Source organism: Mustela erminea, chromosome 18, assembly GCF_009829155.1.
Source record: "Mustela erminea isolate mMusErm1 chromosome 18, mMusErm1.Pri, whole genome shotgun sequence".
NCBI classification, from domain to species: domain Eukaryota; kingdom Metazoa; phylum Chordata; class Mammalia; order Carnivora; family Mustelidae; genus Mustela; species Mustela erminea.
The window spans coordinates 44,685,502-44,697,832 of record NC_045631.1 but is presented as its reverse complement, the minus strand read 5'-3'; the positions used below and the strand labels follow the sequence as shown (position 1 = coordinate 44,697,832).

Here is a 12,331-nt window from a genome sequence, read left to right as displayed (position 1 = left end):
CTTGCCTCAAAGCCATCCTTTGGGGAATAAGGTAGCACGTGAATAAGTAAATTCTTGCCCCAAATAAGAAGTCGACTTTTGAGCCTGAGTGGTGGTAGGAAGAAAAAGCTTTGGGCCCAACAGGATGGGGATTCCGAGTACCGGCTGTGTGCCCCGAGGCTTCGTCTGCAGGACTGAGGCTCCCAAGTATAGCGTGAGCTGGTGAGCAGGTAGAATACAGACAGGAAAGGTTTGCAAACGGAGCTGGGGTGGAAAATCCAATCCTAGGGGAACCAAGACTCTAGGCACAGGGCTCAGACAGCAGCCTGCTCAGGCCTGGGCTCGCATCCTCCTGAGAGCCCTCCACGGTTCAGGGCTGTCAGCCTTGTGGTCTGAGCCCAGCAGACCCAAGCCAAGCAGGGCAGGCTGACCGCTGGGCCAGGGAACCAGGTCCCCCTCCTTTCAAAGTCGGCAGAAGCAATGTGCTGGGAGCCTTAGTTTACACTGGGGGGGGGGGGGGGTTGGGCAGGGAGGTTGTATCCATTCTGCCCATTCCGTCTGCCCACGACGCCACAGCAATGCACGCATGCAACTGGCACTCTTAGAAACATCTTTTGTCCCTGTGCCTTTACAGAGCGTGTTACATACAACACAGAGGTGTGTGTTTGTTTACTGGCCCGTGCTCTATGCTGGGCACTGGGGTGGGGTGGGGTGGGAGGGAGCGGTGCAGAGAGGAGTTACAAGGAACTAAAACTCTGGTTCTCCCTTGGGGGGCATCTATAGTCTAGGAGGAAAAGAAGACTCCCGAAGTCTGTGGCAGAAAGCAGTGGGAACGTATGGCATGTCTGCCCGAGGGGGAGAGGAAGTGAGGCATGAGTTTGGAAATCGAGGTGGGCTTCCCAGAGGAAGAGAGTTTGGATCTGGGTTCAAGGCAAAGTGGAATTTCAACAGTTGAGTGTGGGGAAGGTGGTGAGGTCTTCCATGAACAGGCACAGAGGAACTGGGAGGTCCTTGGGGGTTTAAGAAAGTACTACTAAACAGGTGGGTAAAGGCCAAATCCTAGGGAGCATCAGTGCCAGTCAAGACGTGGGGAGTCACGGGAGGTTTCCGAGCAGGGGAGAGGCCCTCAGAAATCCCAGTGAGGAAGATAAGTGGGGAGGAGCTGGACAGGAGGCAGGAAGCTTGGCTGGGCACTGCCACCATCCGTATTTGCATTCCCAGTGTCCCTGCAAGGAGAAACTGGTCTTTCTCGCTGTCCGGCTGGCTCTGGCCAATAAATGGGACCCTGTGCCCAGGGGCGGGTTACACACAAGGGCCCTCCCAGCAGACTGGGTGCTTGGTCCTGTTGCTCCCATCTCCCTTACTGCCCCCAACACATGTGAGTGTGCATGCGCGCGTACACACACACACACACACACAGAGTCCTCCCTGGTTTTCCAGCCTAGCTTGAGTGAATGGTCTGCCAGTTTGCAAGTCCTTGTACAGGCAATGACCGCAGGCCTCGGCAAAGCTCCTTCCATCTCTAGTCCCTTTACCCTCACCCCAACTCACCTCCCCCCACAATGCCACCCTTGTGTGTCCCTCCTTAGAAATCCTGCTCTGTGCCTGGATGAGCGCTGGTCAGGCCCCTGGTCTCTGCATTAGGTCGGGAGGGCTCCCAGGCCTCATGTTGTGCGCCGTGGACGTGCGCATGTCCTGTGGCCGCTTGGTCTCAGCCTCTGCCCCTCCCTTGGGTGCTCCCCATGGAGCCGCATGACGCCCCAACATCCCATTCCTTCCTCCTCTGCTGAAAATACCAACTCCTTCAGCTCAGGGGCCCAGCGGGTCCTGCGGGGTCCATGTTCAGCACTGTCTGGCCAGGGGCCACCTCTCACTTGTCTTTTCTGGTAGGACCAGCAATGACGCCAACTTCTCGGGAAAGAGCGTGACACTTCTCAACGGGCCTTATCTCAACGACTGCTTCCGAAGCTCCAGACAGCCCTGCGGGTGGGCAGGGCCAAGGACGGCCTTATTAGCATCATCCCTAGTGCAGATGACAAAACCAAGGCCTGGGAAGTGGTGAGACTCATCCCTGACCACACAGCTGTTTGAGGACAAAGATTTGTGCTCAGCACTCCCCACCCTGCCCCGAGGGCAGCTCTCCCTGACCTGCCCTCCTCTACCAGACAGCCGGTCCAAATCCCTGGGTGACCAGAATCCAGGATTGAAATCTCGGAGATGGAAGTCCAGGGCCAGCTGCTTGCCCGACTCCCCTTTTCTTGAGGTCCAGAACAGTGAAGGGACTTGTCTCAAGTCACACCCCAACTAGGGGCAGAGCCAGGCTCGGGACCCCTAACTCACTGGCCAGAAACCTCCCGACACCCTGCACTGCCCACTCTTGTCTCTCATCTCCCAGCACACCTCTGCGTCTCCATCCTTCCCGTGGATGTATGGGTGTGCCTGACATTTCTGGAATTCACTCCACACACATAATGAAGCCATTTTGAGAAGGCCCGCCTCGGGGGGAACCAGAGAGCTGTCTAGTGCCCCCAACCTGACCCCTGCCAACCCCTCCCGGCTGTGCACGCCAAGCTGCAGCTAAATACACTCTGTTGGCCGAGGCTGCCCTGCCCTCCCCCTCTACCCGCCCCCCCCCCCCCCACACACCTTTCTAGCCTCCAGAACTAGTGGCGGGGTTTTGGGTTTCAAAGCCGTGATGAGACTACATGGGAACCGAGCAGCAGACGGGAGATGTCAGGGTGTCCCATGGGGCAGTGTTCCCATTGGGGATCCAGATGTCTTCACAGCGAGTAACCGAACCGAGCGGGGGTTGCTTATCAACGGTGCCGAAGGGACTTTGTAGCTTTAGCAGGTGAACTGTGGGACACTCAGAGACAGTTTAACGTGAGGCTAGGAAAGTTCCTCTCCCTCGGATACAAGCCTACCCCTGTCCCTGGAGAACGCTCTGGATCTAAGACAGCCCTTGTGCCCACAGGACACAGGTTGTCTGGCACTGAAGAACCAGGTTTCAACCTCCCAGCCCAGTACCTGGTCCCTAGATCCCAGCCCACCCGTGGTCCACGGAGGAACCGAACATAAAAGGAACATACTTGAAGGAAGGACCCAGAAGCAGCAGTAGGATAGGGCACTGGAGGGAAAGTGTGGAGTTGGCACCTTCAGGAAGATTCTAGAAACCCTTTTCCCCCAGGTGGGTTATTGATTCACCTGCCCAGAAGCAGGGAAGAAGGGAACGGATCCTCTTTCCCAGACCGGCCTGTGCCCGCGCGCCCTCTGTACGCCAGACTCTCCTGAGTCCTTTCAGGAGATGGAACTCTGACCTCTTCCCTTTTTCTCCACCTCCTCCAGCCCCAGAAGCTCTTCCTGCTCCCCTAGTCTCTCATTGAGAAGAGGGAATTCCTTCTTTGGCAGCAGGAGAAAGAGGGACCCTGCTTGGAGCGTGGGCAGCCATGGGGACAGGCCTGGAGGGGGAGAGGGGTAAAAGTCGATCCCTCCTGCCGCACCACTCATCCCTCCCCCTCCAAGAATGTAATTAACCAGCAGGCCTCTGCCAGGAGCCAAGCTTTCTGCCTTCCGTCTATAAATCACCTTCTGAATCATCTCTCGGCTCCTGGAGGAGCAACTTCTGTGCTCGGGCTGGTCCCGGCGGCCCCGGGGCCACTCCCCCTCTGCGTCTGCTTCTCTACCCCTCCCAGGCCCGGCCCCAGGAGGCTCCAGGTCCCAGCTGGAAATGGCAGTGGCCACAAGAGCCCCACAAACTGTGGGGTGGGAGGAGGGTAAGGGGAGGCTCCGGTACCTTAGTCCCCACCCTTCCTGGGCAAGCAAAGAGCTGAGGGTAGGTTCTCCTGGCCTAACTCCATCAAGTTAAGAATAAAGCTACAGGGGCACCTGCGTGGCTCAGGGGGTTAAGCCTCTGCCTTTGGCCTGGGTCATGATCTCAGGGTCCTGGGATCGAGCCCTGCATCGGGCTCTCTGCTCAGCGGGGAACCTGCTTCCCACCCCCAACCCGCCTGCCTCTCTGCCTGCTTGTGATCTCTGTCAAATAAATAAATAAAATCTAAAAAAAAAGAATAAAGCTACAGTCAGGGCACCTGGCTAGCTCTGTAGGAAGAGTATGCGTTGGACTCTTGATCTCAGGGTTGTGAGTTCAAGCCCTGTGTTGGGTATAGCAAGTACTAAATAAATAAATAAATGAAAAAAAGAAAAAGAAAGCTACAGGCTCATGGTCCCCAGTGCCAAAGATAATGGGGCAAGCTGAATTCTGAAGATAAGAAAGCAGGGCCAGGTGAGGCCAATCCAGGAGGGCTTCTTGGAAGAGGCAAGTTTGGATCAAGGACTTAAAGGGGTCAAAATAGCTTGCAAAAGGGAGGTGTGAGTGACTAATATTCACCTAGTACTTTCTGTAAGCCAGGCATTGTTCTAAGAGCTTTATATGCGTTTGCTCATTGAACCTTCTCTACAACCCTGTGAGGCAGAAGCAATCACTATCCTCATTTTAGAAACGGGGAAACTGAGGCTCAGAGAGGTTAACTTGCCCTAGGCCACCCAGGTAGAACGTGAAAGAGCCAGATGTGAGTGTGAGCCCGGCTGCTGGATTTGGGGGCAGTGTGGTAAGGGGCGCAGCCAGCTCTGGGACTGAGCGCGGGTTGGGCTGCAGAAATCAGGGGCTAGGCTGCCGGAGGCAGGCTCTGAATGGCTGAATGGGTTGGGTTGGTAGGGGGGAGAGTGGGGCATGGGGAAGGCAGTGGGGAGAGGGACTCTGGGGCCTCCCCTTTGCAGCACTGTATCAGTCCCTGTCATAGCTCTGGGGAACTCCAAGACGCAGAAGGGATCCCTCAGGGGAGTCAAGGAAAGGGAGACCCAGAGGAAGGCAGGGACTTGAAGCAGAGAGAAGAAAAGAAATTCATCCTAGGTCGCCCAGCAGTGAACCCCGATCTCAGACCCGTCTCCCCACTCTGCTCTAACCACTTCCTGGCACTCATGAGAACATAATGTATACATGGAACATCCTTGACCCTAACCTTGGAGGGAGGGATGAGGCATACCTCCTCTCCCAACCAGGGACAGAGATAGAGAACGTCTTTCCCTCCCTGGGGGCTTTTGAAGGATTCTAAACCTCCCAGCAGGGTGGGTAGAAAAGTCTAGAAGACCAGGTCCTCCTCCACTCCTGGGCTCACCACATTCTTAGGCCCCTCTCCCGGTGGAAGAGTCTGTTAGCTCCATCCTCCTCTGAGAAAACTCACCTCTCCTGCCCTGACCTATTCCAAGTCTGAGAAAACCCTAAGTTCAGAGCTCCCTTCCCCTATCTCGTGTCCAGACCACCTTCTCAGGGGCCCACACGGTCTTCTTAATCCTTCATCTGTCCAAGTACCACTCAGGTCTTTTTAACATTCCATCCTGTAGAGAGGCAGATTAGAGACGCTGGCTTGGCTGAGTCTACTCTTTGGAGATTTCCATCTAGGGCCCCGCCAACCTTGTCTGCCTCAGTTTCTCCACCTTCATAAGTTACTGAACATGCACCGAGAGGCCAGAGTGTGGTGGCTGGCTGGGTTTGTCACTGGGAAAGCTGCAGAGAGGGAGCATGTCCACCAAAGAACTTGGCACCACAGTCCAGCTCCTGACTCTTTCGACCCATCCCCACCCCTAAAAGGTCTTCTTACCAGGCAGCTGTCGCAGACCTGGGACCCTCAAGATCCCTGGGATGGGGGAGACGCTCAGACTCCACCAGCCCAGACTCCACCCATCGCTCACCTCTTGGCCCCAGAGCTGTTGAAAAAATGCTCTGAGAGATTCTGGGAGAACTTTCCCTGACTGCTGCCCCTGTCCCCTCTGCCTTTTCCCCTATGCTAAAGCAGGTTCTTCCAAGAACATAATTCACCTCCAGGATCCTGGTATTATTGTAACATTTGACCTGTTTTTGTTTTTGTTTTAAACCAAATGTGGTCCCATCTTAAGAATACAAACAGATGCCCCACCAATTTTCCTCCCCTTGGACAGCAAGCCCCGCCCACAGTGGGGGTGGGGTGAGCAGGAGGGTTGTTAACTCACTTCCAAGAGACCTGGATTAATTTCTACCACCACCCCCCAGATCCCCCCAGGGAAAGGCCTGCCCTGGAAGGGAGACCACCCGGTTCAAGCCTGGCCATCCAATCTGCCCATCTGTCTGTCTGTCTGTCTGTGGGATCAACAGCCTCCAGCCAGCTCAGCTCCTCGCCAGCCCCAGCCCCAGCCCCAGCCAGCTGTAATTCCTGCCTGTTACAAGTGTTAACACCTGGCCTGGGGCCTTCCTCCCCCGCAGTCTCCAGGTGCCTCCTTGGGCCCAGCCCACTGACCCCCACGGGGTTTGACTGAACATGTTCACAAGCCTCTGAAAGGCGGGTGGAGGTGGGAGCGGGTGGGGGAAGCAGCAGGACATCTGACAGATAGGGAAACTGAGGCAGGGCTTGGGGCAGCCGTCGGAGTGGAGGAATGGGTCTCAGGATGGTGGAAAGAGAACTCAGGTGTCTTTTTTCCCAGCTCACTGCCCTTGACTTCTGCAGAACACCTTCACCCGAGCTGCGGGGCAGGACGGGCTGGTGAAGCTGGAGCAGGAGAGGAAACAGCGCCCCAGGCGGGTGGGTCACTCAGAGGCAGGGTGGGCTCCCGACCCCCAGCGGAGGCCCCTTCCATCAGGGCCTCTGTCTCTGGAATGTAGCAGGCCCTAGGATGGGCCCTAATAAGGGAGTTCATTTTTCCCCCAAGAAGGAGAAGAAAGACAAGTTCCTCCAGCAGGCACTAACTGGGACTGACAAGAAGAATTACAGAAATCAGTGCTGCTGTCACCGCTTCCTGTCCCTGCTCTACCCCTACCTGGCTGGGAAGGCCTGGAGCACATCTCTTCCTTCCACGAGCCTCTGTCTGACATCCTGATGGCTCTGCTTTTTGGTATGCCTTCTCTTGGGGCTGGGGCACAAGCAGCACAGGCCCCTGGGGGTTCGAGGGGCCTTTCTTGAGGGGTGGCAGGGACAGACATCCCAGCTAAACCGTTTCTCCTGTAAACCCCTCCTGGGGAATGTATGAGCTGGGTGGGCTTAAGAGGGCAGCCTCTGCTGGGCTCAGACGCTGAAAGATCTGGAATCTGACGGACTGCCCTGGAGGCAGAGCGAGAACAGGAATCTGAGGCCTGTCCACTCTGCCGTCCCTGTCCCAGGCCCGGTCCCAGCTCTAAGAAGGTGACTTCCCTTCCATGCCAGTTCCAAGCCCAAAGACAAACAGCCAAAGAGGGGAGGGCTGTGACCACCATCCTCAGACAGACAGGATAAGCTCATGCCAAGAAGGGCTCTGTACCCTGCATAGACACTGCCCAGTCCGGGACCCTTGGTCAGCGGGGCCCCTCACAGCTTCTTGGTTAGACCTTTGTCTCCTGCTGGACTGCCCCTCCAGGACCACAGCTGCCCACCAAGCACCCAAGCTCAGGATGTCATTCACACCCGTAACTCATGGGTCTGCAAACATATCCTCGAGGCCAGGGCCCTGCCAGCCACGGGGACTTGAGGACAGGGTCCCAGGCTAACCCAGACACAGCCTCCCACTCCTCCTTCCAAGCACAATCAGGTCATGGCCAGGAGCACTGATACCCATGCACAAAGACAGCTGTGGGGCTTTCCCCTGACACTGTCGTGAAGGCATGCGCGCACATGCACGTACACACGCGTACGCACACACACACACAGCGCTCACATGCCCAGTCATGAACACAGTCATGCCTAGTGTCACAAGCAAACACAAGGGCTGACCTTTATGTGGGCATAGACACTTCTAGGCTTCCTCTCTCGCTCTCTCTCTCACTCACACACACCCACACATCCTAGAATCAGCCACTTGTGTATAGAGGTGCAGCACACTCGTTCACGGCCACGGATCCCCCATCTCACGTGAGTTCACATCCATGGTGACCCAGGTGTGGGCATGGACTCCTCCACACACAGAGACACACTCGTATTTGGTTGACACCTCTTATGATCATAGCCCTAGAACACACACACACACACACACACACACACACACACACACACCCCTCTCCTCTGCTCAGACAAAGCAGCATCCTGGCCTCCCCCTGCACCCCCCCCCCAACACCAGCCCCCAAACAAGCCATGTGTCCAGCATTATGTTAGGGAAGATGTCCTGGCTTTCCAGGTTTTTCCAACATCTTGCTATCTAGGTGTTCCCCAACACACGACTGCACACCAGACTGCCCCCTCCCCACAACCCTTCCTCACAGGCACTGCCTCAGGAAGTGCCCTCCTCCAGTAAATAGGGTAGGGGAACCGGCCTCTTCCTCACCCATACTCCTGCCTCACCCCTGCAGCCCCTGGGGCTCCAAGCCTTCTCTCCCATACCCTCCCCCCACCAGTCCCCATGAAGGCAAAGAACAGCATGGCCTTGGCCCAGGGATGCAAAGAGGGTCAGAAAGGGTTGCAAAGGCGGGATGGGTTTAGGCAGCAGTCCTCCCCCAACAGGCAGAGCCCCCAACCTGGAATCCCTGGCTGCCCCCCGCCACCCCTCAGACTTCTTTATGTACAGGAGGCCCCAGGCCAGCCCAAAGCCGCGGGAAGGAAGGGCTGGACAGAAGAAAGACTTTCCCTCGGGTGTGTGTCCTGGGAGCAACTCTCAGAACCCTCTACACACAGACCCTTGGTCATGCCCTGCTCCTGCCCCCATCCTGGACCCCCCACCCCAGCAATTGGAGGCAGACTCAGGGTGTGGCCCCGGAATCATGCTGGTTCTGCTCCCCCTAGCTGGGGCTGGAGAGGGGGTGGCAGGTCAGAGAGAGGGGGATGCGCAGGGGGGCACCGCACCCTGGTGGCCTTCCCCTCTGACTTAAACCTCAGGGGCCACAGGCCCTCTTCTTACTCACGGATCCCAAATTCTTCCTCTTCACCTCCCACCCTCCCACCCCCCCACCCCCCGGGCCGAGGCTCTCCGTCCAGGAGGGTAAGATTCTTTAATTAAAGTTTTCCGGAATGCAGGGGGCTGGAGACTGAGGACAGGCGGGGTATAATTTAGAGAACTGGTTTCAGTGTCTCTTTCCCCTCTGGCCTCTGGGACCTGCTGGGGGGCGGTGGGGCTGCTTGGAAAACAAGGGGACTCCCTGGAACTGGGGCTCCCAAAGGGCTGTTTATTCCTCGGTCAGTCTCCCCCTCCATAGACGCACCCCCCCCAAAACACCGCGCCTGATTTCCCAGCCTTATTTACTAAAAATGTCTTTTGTATCCGCATTTCTCGGGGATAGAATTCTGCTTTCCCTCTCTCCCTTTCTCCTCGGTCCTCGGTTTTCCAAAAGGAACGAATTTGACATGGAGAATTGGGTTTTTGGTCAAAGAACAAACCCACCCCCTCCCAGACAACTACATTTTCAAAGAGCCCCCCCCTTTTGCCAGGATGGACAAACAAGAAATGAATAAAATCCGAATTCAATGGCATCTCGGATCAGCAAATACCATATTCACTTCTGAGGCTCAAGATTAATCTGGAGCAGAGTGGGGAGAATCTGATGAAATCCACCCCCCCGGCCTGCTCCCCTGCCCCAGGGTTCCCTGAAGCCATCGGGGTCTGAAATATGAAGGCAAAAAGGGGTTATTGTGGGGGAGATTTCTTGATGGAGGCGCCGGCGGAGATGGGGGTGGCAATGAAGGAACAGGATGATTTTGCCCATGAAGACCCCAAAATGGAGAAGAGGAGTGGCTGGGCCCCAGGGACAACGCTGGATTTCCAGAAACCCAACTGCAAGCAAATGGAGGGTCTTCGGGGACCCCCAGATGAGGACGGGTGGAGGGTGAGGATTTAGGAATCAGAGACCATCGGAGCCGGGAAAAGTCCTCCAGCCTCTGCAGCGAGTAGCAGGGAAAATGGTGATTATCAGAAAAGCCAGGAGTTGGATTCTGAAGGCGACACCAGCAGAAAATCCAGGAGGGGTGGGCGAGTGGGGGGCTGGAGGGAGGCAAGGAGAAAGGAGCCACAGCCCACCCCGACCGGCGCCCCCCACCTCCCCGGGACTCGGCGGAGAAATCGGGCCGCGGGCAGACAAGAGGCGAGTCTTACCACCAAATTGGGTAGCCGGCGAGGACCCTGGTGCCACAGAGCAGGAGGCCGAGGAGCAGCCCGAGCAGGTGGGGCTCCATTAGAAGCGGCGCCGAGGAGGAAGTTTGCCCGCGACCATGAAGAGGGGGAGCGACGCCCCCAATAGTTGGAACAAAGTCCACTTGAGATTGGAAATGACTTTCGGGCTTGTCAGAAGCGCACCTCCACCCGCAGCCGCCCCCCTCCCGAGCCCAGCGCGGAGCAGCCGGGTTTGAGGATGTCAGCGAGCAGCCAATCAGCGCCCGCGGCCTAAGGTAAGAGATGAGTCTGTAGTTCAGCCTGTCAATCACGCGCCCCTCCCGCCCGGCCCACGAGTCGGGCTCGGGGAAGGGCATCGCCCTGCAAACTTGGGCAAAGCCGCGCCCCGGACACAGTGGGAACTTGGGGTTGGGGGGGCAGCACTTTGGACCCTCTGCTGGCCCGGGACCGCCGCGGCGCCCCACCCCCCGCCGCCCCCCGCCAGCCAGGTTGAAGAAGCTGGGGCTTTGACGGGGGCGTTCACGTGGTGCCGGTTGGCGTGGGCATTGATGGGTGGCTCCTTTTCTCTCGGGGGACCGTGACCCCTTTGGACTTGGGCGCGTGAGAAATCGAGAGTAGAAAGCACACGGATGTTTCCAGAAGCCTCGCTCGGGCAAGACAGGATCCGAGGGTCTCGGAGAGGGTTGGGAAATACAACCCCTCCCAGCCTGCAGCCTTCGGGGCCGGCAAGCCTGCCGGCCACTCGACCCCGGCCGCGGGAGGTCGCTTCCCGGGTGTCCGAGAGGCGCGCGGAAGGGTCCGCGGAGGCTCGAAGGTCTGGCTGCGGGCGGCGCCGGGGGACGGAGCTGAGTGTCATTTGAGTCTTTTGTCAGGGATCAGATCGGTATCGGGACCTCCTGCTGCCTTTGCATTTCCTGCAACTGACACCAGCGGCCAGTTGCATTTCCTGCTCGCGGAGCCAGGTCACTTTCTCCTCCTCGAGGGGTTCAGGCCCGGCCTCCAGCTCGGTCAGAAGCAGCGCCCGCAGTCCCATTTGGATCTCAGGGATGAACCGTTTGGGGCCAGTGAAACGCAGTAGCCCCAGCAGGGAGCAGCTGGGGGTCCTCCGAAGACATTTCTGCCTGCCCGGGGAACCCTCCCCCCAAGTCTCTGCCTGATCTTCCACCTGGGGTTCGGTGATAACCGGTCCTTTGCCTGTGTGGAAGTCAAATGTATCCAACGCCCCCAGCCCCCACCATAGAAAAAAAGTCCCATAACAGGCCCCTGGGGTCTTTCTGTCCTCTCCCTCTCCAGCGTCCAAGAATTAGGTCTCAGTCCTGAGTGGTTCTGAGAGAGAGGCCACTCTTGGGGGACTTGCCCTCTGTCACCTGGGCGACCTGCTTCCCAAGCCCCTCTCTAGGGCCGCCCACAGCCCCAGAGGCATTCGGGACCCTGGAGCAGCCCTGGGCCTGGGGTGAAGAAAGCAAGGCCAGTGATGGGGGACAAGGGCCACTGCTCAGGGGATGGGGGCAGAAGCGGCAGCAAAGGAGCTGCCCCCAAGACCCTCAGAGGCCTGGAGTGGTGGGCTATCTCTCCACCAGGTGGGGAGCACCGCCCAAGGAAGTCCAGGCCAGAGGCCAGACATTCCGGGCCTTTGATCTGCGCCACCGGTGCCCACAGCTCGAACCTGCTGCCCCTGCCCATCCTGAGAGCCCTCTCCCCACATGGCTGCTGCGGGCGCGGGGAACTGGCCCTGGGGCACCAAGGGTCGGGAGCGCCGCCTGGGCTTGTCATGGCTCCTGCCGCGTTCCTAGCCGGGTGCTCGGCTGGAGGGGTAGGGTGGGGTGGGGTGGGGGGGGGAGAGATGAAAGAGAGGAGGGAAGGGGGGAACAGGGAGAAACAGAGTGAAGAAAGGAGAAAGAGAGAGAGAAACTGAGAGACAGCGATACTGAGAGAAGGCTGGAGATTAGCAGGGGGAGCTGGAGGAGAGAGAAGGGGCAGGGGGAAGGAGGGAGGCTGAGAGGGGCAGGATGACCAAGACGGAGAAAAAAGCCCCAACCTGCCCCAGAACCTTTGGCTAGTGGGACGGAGGCTGGAGAGAGAGATGGGGATCCTTTAGAGATGCCCCCCTGATGGGCTAATTCTGGGGTGCTTTGTTTCTGATTGATCTGGAAAGAGGGTTATTGTGGGTTTGCCATAATCACAGATTGTGAGCCCTGGGTCCCAGTTCTAGGAGTAGAAAGCCCTCCATACACCCCACATGGCCTGCTAGGTCTTA

At 57.7% G+C, this 12,331-nt stretch overlaps 1 protein-coding gene across 3 annotated transcripts in view; it reads right to left on the bottom strand.

Annotated features, from left to right (window-relative positions):
• WNT3 (Wnt family member 3) overlaps positions 1–10,338 on the bottom strand; it is a 47,028-nt gene extending 36,690 nt beyond the window's left edge. The window contains exon 1 of one of the 3 annotated variants that reach the window (XM_032322070.1): positions 10,057–10,338. In XM_032322070.1, the coding sequence (XP_032177961.1) occupies positions 10,057–10,136 (80 nt within the window). In that variant the 5' untranslated portion in view covers positions 10,137–10,338. The remainder of the gene's footprint in view (positions 1–10,056) is intronic. The other 2 variants (XM_032322069.1, XM_032322071.1) reach the window with 2 other exon arrangements.
• Positions 10,339–12,331: the final 1,993 nt, after the last annotated feature.